General features: G+C 34.9%; 1 protein-coding gene across 1 annotated transcript in view; it reads right to left on the bottom strand.

The window, feature by feature from the left end:
• CEP152 (centrosomal protein 152) overlaps positions 1-6,000 on the bottom strand; it is a 77,151-nt gene that overhangs the window by 59,361 nt on the left and 11,790 nt on the right. The window contains exons 3-6 of the mRNA XM_017544039.2: positions 3,873-3,976; positions 3,585-3,654; positions 3,225-3,503; positions 1,753-2,103 (exon numbers count right to left, since the gene is read on the bottom strand). Coding sequence (XP_017399528.1) covers positions 1,753-2,103; positions 3,225-3,503; positions 3,585-3,654; positions 3,873-3,976 — 804 coding nt within the window. The remainder of the gene's footprint in view (positions 1-1,752; positions 2,104-3,224; positions 3,504-3,584; positions 3,655-3,872; positions 3,977-6,000) is intronic.

The following is a 6,000-nucleotide window of genomic DNA, read 5'->3' as shown; positions in this document are numbered from 1 at the left end:
TAGTCCTAGCTACTTGGGAGGCTGAGGCAGGAGTATCGTTTGAACCCAGGAGGCAGAGGTTGTAGTGAGCCAAGATCATACATTGCACTCCAGCCTGGACGACAGTGCGAGACTTCATCTCAAAAAAAAAAAAAAGAATTTTGAAGTCTTCTTTCAAAAACAATAAACAATCAGTCATTTGAGGACCACTTTAAAAAGAGTCAGAGACAAAAATGAAGAAACAATTGGTAGGAGTAGGAGGATAATGCTTCAACTACATAATGATAAATATTCTTCACTTCCTACAAGAACAATGTTTCTGTAAGCTTACAATCAGAAATAAATGCATTTACTAAGTTTTAACCACTTGCTAACTAAATAATTCAGTCCTCTTTTAAAACAGAGATCTGGTTAAATAAAGAAAATTAAAGACTGAAAAGTTTATACAAGTCAAACTCCTCACAGGTCTTACAGTAGAGCTAGCCCAGAAATAAACAGTCTCTAAGCCCTACGTGTCTTCAAACTTCTTTTTTCACACTACTGTTGCTAAGAAACTATTATCACTAAATTGGCATTACCATTAAGTTATTTAACTTTCAAATGTCAAATTTAGACAAATGTATACGGAACTCAACTTGAAGAAGCGCAGATTATTTAGAAAGGCGAGGAAAGGTTTCTATATGCAGAAAGACCAGGAGATATAACTATAACTTTTCAAGGGAAGTGAAAGAGTAAATACTAAGGAGCTGTCACGCCACTGCTGTGACCTAAAACCAGTTATATACACTGTCCACTTCCTCATTTCACAAAAAAACTTAAAAACAAAGAGAAGCCACCCTCATATTTGCTGTTGATGCCTTCAGGGGAAAATGAGTTCTGGGCCTCCCCCGTAAGTACCCTGCCATCCCAGTGTATGATGGAACAACACCATGGAGTCACAACCCAAAAGTCCAGTTTTCTCTCTGATATAGCCCAGGTAAGCCCAAGTATTTCCCTACTAATTAAAGGGAAACAAAAAATAAAACAAAAAAACTTGTTGCCACGCTCTAGAATTACACTGGCTCTTCAATACGCACAATAATTAGAAGCTATTTAGTAAGCCAGAGAGTATGACAAGAGTAATTCAGTAAAGTCACTATACAGGTTTGTATTTTGGAATTTTTGTTTTTTGACACCAGCACTTCATATCAAAATTCTCCAGTAGCTATAGCACTTTTTCATTCTCATATTTATATACATACTGTACAAAAAAATGTGGCAAATGTCCCATGACTGAACTTGATATCTAAGTAATTCTGAATATAAAGTAATTTACATCAGAGTAGACTACTGCACTAAAAACTGCAAAATCAAAAGAAAAAAGTTGATGATAGCGCTGATATATTAAATTACGCTTCCGTATAGTAAGAAATCTGAGAGTAAAAACTTTCATTTTCCAAATTAGGCTTCAGTCAAAAAAATATATGAAGTTCACAAAAAGTCTTTTTTAATTTTCTTAAATTTCAGATGAGCTTGTCTCCTGTATGATAGGTGAGGATACTAACCACTATCCAAATGAGGAGAAAAAACAAACTAGAATGGCTGAAATACACAGTTGGGAAAATGTCTTTTAACTTTTCATTCTGGAAAACTTCAAATATACAAGAAAGTAAAGAGACTAGTACAATGAATCTCCACAAACCCGTTTCCCAGATTCAGCAATTATGAATTCATGGCCAGTTCGGCCGCATCTGTATTCCCACCTAACATTACCCATCAACAATATATTATTTTAAAGTAGCTCCTAGACTTCATGTCAGTTTTTGCATAAATACTCTTAGTATATATCTCTAAAAATAAGGCTCTTTGAAATATCAAGCACAATTCTATTGTCATACTCAAGATATAATAATGCTTGAATGTGCTCAAATATTCACTGTTCAAATTTCCCCAATTATGTGGTATTAAAAAATAAATATAAACTTGATACCTACTCTCATTAGCTCCTAAAAATTGTTGTTGCAGGCCTTCAAATGTGTCACTTCCTGTTATCTCTGGGGCTGGTGAGCCATTGTTTGGGACAGAAGACTGATACGGCTTATATATCACTTTATTATATGGTTCTAAACCTTGACAACTGGGAACCTGTGATGAACCAAATTGCTATTATAGATGACAGAAGAAACTGACAATTAAGATTTGGACTTTTCTTCCAAAATCATCTGAATTAGACACCGAAATTTTATGTTACAGAACTTACTTTTGTTAGTTACAAAGTTTTATATGTATATATGTATACACACACACACACACACACACACACACACACACACATATAAACATATCTGCTCAAAAGTAGCACTTATTGTTATTTAACACTATTAATTGAAAGTCTGCAATACATATAGACACCTAAATTCTACTTTTGAGTACACAATGAAGCCAATTTTATAAATAAAACTCAAGAATTCCAATAAGACTATATACAAATACTTTAATACAACTGATTTAGATTACGCCAACATCTTGGGAACATAAAAATGCACGTATTCAATACATGAACATGGAATACAGGGCCTCATATCTAATAAATATTTGATAACTTTTATGGGCTGAATAACATTCCACAGAGAGAGAATTAAGAGAAAATAACCACTTAACAGCACCCAGAAATCCATCCTGTCAATGAATGACACAGACTAGCTGTTGAGCTATTTGCTGTCACTGAGAAATTCTAAGAAGCAACTAACTATATCCTGACGTCTTACTTCATTAAACCCTCCCACAGGAAAAACAAGGTTTTCTGTTTTTTCCTTAACATTCATTCTGTCTACTGCTGTATCACCAAACAAAACAGGTATCAGCTTTGACGTGTTTAACTTAAAATTTGTTATGAGTGGTGAGCAGGAAAATCGAGAAAATTAAATGTCACCTCCATAGAATTACTGCTTTAAAAACTACAAAGAGACCTGAACATAGCTTCTCACCGAAGCACAGGGCAGTGGTATAAGCAGTAGTAAATGAGGACAGTTATTCTTTGGCAGACTTAACTTTTAATGTTTATACAACTGTGTCCAAAGAGCTTCCATTTTAAACTTTTGACTTAAGATTACGACTGTATTAGATTGTAAGCAGAAAATACCATGACTAATTCACCATGAACCTGAATAAGTGTCCCCTCAAAACTTCGTGTGGTTAAATCATCTTACCACCGCACTTACATACATTTCCTAAACACACACAAATATCACAAGTTATTACAATACCTGAAAATGGTTCCACTGAGGATCTGAAAATTTAATTATATTGGTTGGTTGGTTATTAAATTCCTGTTTCTGACCATTGGTATATGGCCTAAAGTTTTCAGGGAGGTGATATAAATCAGTCTGTTCACATTTACTTGGAGGACTATAACCACTTCCGCCTTCATCTCCACCTTCTTCAGGGTGGTACACAGGGTATCGGTCTTCAGTTTTACTTCTGTTTTCTTCCCAGACATTCCCACATTTTTCTCCAGCATATAAATTCTGAATTTCATTATAGTCCTATTAGATAACGAGAGTAAAACAAAAGCACGAAGATCCACTCCCACCCTCATCTGTGTCATCATCACACCAGATACTTACATTTATACCTTGAGATTTGGGCAGCACTTGCACATTCCAGTTCATCTCTAATTGCTCAGGATGATGAGGTCTTGAGAAAAAGGAATACTTTCAATTTAAAGTGTATCATTTATTTGTACATCGATAACACAAAGAACCCCAAGATTTTAATGTCTTTCCTGCCAACCGTCACCCCGAATTTTAAGAATCTATTTATAATTTTATAATCATGTACAATATTAAACTACATCAAAAGAAAAAGACTTATAGAATTGTAATATATAAGTGAAAGTGACTTCAGGTGCTTACTCTCTGTCCGTGCCATCCTCACTGCAGTCCGAATAACGGAGCTCAGGAGAGGAGAGGTCGTCATCCAGCATGTCATGGGGAAGATCTGTGAGTAACTGCTGCAACTGAGTCAGAAGGTCTGCATCAGTATCATATCAACTGAAACACAAGTCACCAAACCAAAGCTGCCTTGGAACGAGTGGTTTTTGACTGTAGAAGTCAAAGAAGTTCGTAATTCCCCTCTTTTACTAATTTCTTAAGTTCCACGCAAATTATATTCATCATTTCACTTGGGGAAAGGAGAATGCATAATTTTAGGATTTACATCAGAAGGCCTTTTTCTTTTTTTTTTTTAAACAAAGGTCTCAGATTTAAATACACATAGAGCAGAATTTAAAACTTTTTTGATGGAAACACAGCATGTCACAATAATGGTACAATCAATGTATTATGTTATCACAGGGCAGACTAAGTCTCAGAATCCTGTTTTACCAGTAATCATAGCTTGGGAAATTGACAATTAGATATCCCGCAGGGAATGTGAGTAGCCAGATGTACTTGGGCCAGGTGATGAGAACAGCAGGAGTAGCAGGTGGCCTAGAAGCCCTTAAATGCTCTGATAATGTAGAAACCTGCTGGGGAGTCACTAATTAGCAGAAAGCCGTCTAATTCCAAAGATGAAAAGATACACAATACTCTGCTCTTATACAACATCCGAGTAAAAGAAGAGTTGGAAGATTGTTTTCTATAGATAGCACACACAAAAGCCTAACACTAAATCTGACATTAAATATTTGATTTCTTATTATATAAACTAGATGGACAAAATTCATTCACTCAAATTTCAAATGTGATAAAAAGATGTATAAATCCACTAGTCTGTTGAATTTCAATAACTATCTGCAATTGTTTTTCTTCAAAACCCAATATAATAACTTATATTACCCTAAAATCCCAATATATGTCTTAAATTATGTAACAATTAGAATATCAAATATTATGTTACTAAACACTTTTTAGAGAAACTGTTTCTAATTACTTCTCTTTAAGAAACTAAGCACCAGTTTAATTAACAACTTGACTACCTCCCTCCAAAGTACATAAATCAAACCCATAACATTATGCAAGTGGATTTTAAAGACCCTAAATACTCTGTAAAACCTTTCAGGGAAAAAAAAAAATGAGATGCTCCCTGGTCTCTAGCAGGTTATTTTTTTTTCTACTTTACCTGTCATTAATACAAAAGAAATGGAACGTGACCATAAAACACATCTGAGTATTATGTTAAGAATTACAAAAAAAAAATTTTTTTAAACAAAATACGTATAGTAAAAGTTAAACAAATATGTTTCAAGGAAGGTCTGAAAGGAATGCCCCAAATTCTTTTTCTTTTTTTTTAGACGGAGTCTTGCTCGGTCGCCAGGCTGAAGTGCAGTGGTGCAATCTCTGCTCACTGCAACCTCCGCCTCCTGGGTTCAAGCGATTCTTCCACCTCAGCTTCCCGAGTAGCTGGGACCACAGATGTGTGCCACCACACCTGGCTAATTTTTTTGTATTTTTAGTAGAGACGGGGTTTCACCATCTTGGCCAGGATGGTCTCAATCTCTTGACCTTGTGATCCACCCGCCTCAGCCTCCCAAAGTTGCCCCAAATTCTTAACTGAGCTTTAGTGAAATAAAATTTGTAAATGGAAATAGAATATGTTGGGGGGGCAGGTGGGAATACTTCCTCACTCCATATTTCTGATATTCACTGGATGGATTTTTTTTTAAGGTTTTCTCAATCCATTTGTTTTCTAAAGATTCAACAAGAGAAAGATATTTTCTCCACTGAAAAGTTACCATAATCTTTAAATCTGTTTAATGCTAACATTCACACACAAGACCCTCATTCATTGCTCACCTGCACATGCAAGGTACTTGAAAAATCATTTTGAGAATTAGCCACATCAGAGTTGACTGAGAGTTATAAAAAACAAGAAATACAAAAGATACAACATAAAAAACAAAACAGAACACATCAACATATTTGATACTACATCAACATATTTGTATACTACATGCCTCAAATGAAAGATTGCAAAGCAATTCTATAAAGAAGCAAATGCACTAAAGGAAAAAATAGTATCTATGAGGTTATTTAAAAGTAG

Source organism: Cebus imitator, unplaced genomic scaffold (assembly GCF_001604975.1).
Source record: "Cebus imitator isolate Cc_AM_T3 unplaced genomic scaffold, Cebus_imitator-1.0 Scaffold9, whole genome shotgun sequence".
NCBI classification, from domain to species: Eukaryota; Metazoa; Chordata; class Mammalia; order Primates; family Cebidae; genus Cebus; species Cebus imitator.
Note: the sequence above shows the minus strand (reverse complement) of the source record. Positions and strands in the feature narration are given on the sequence as shown.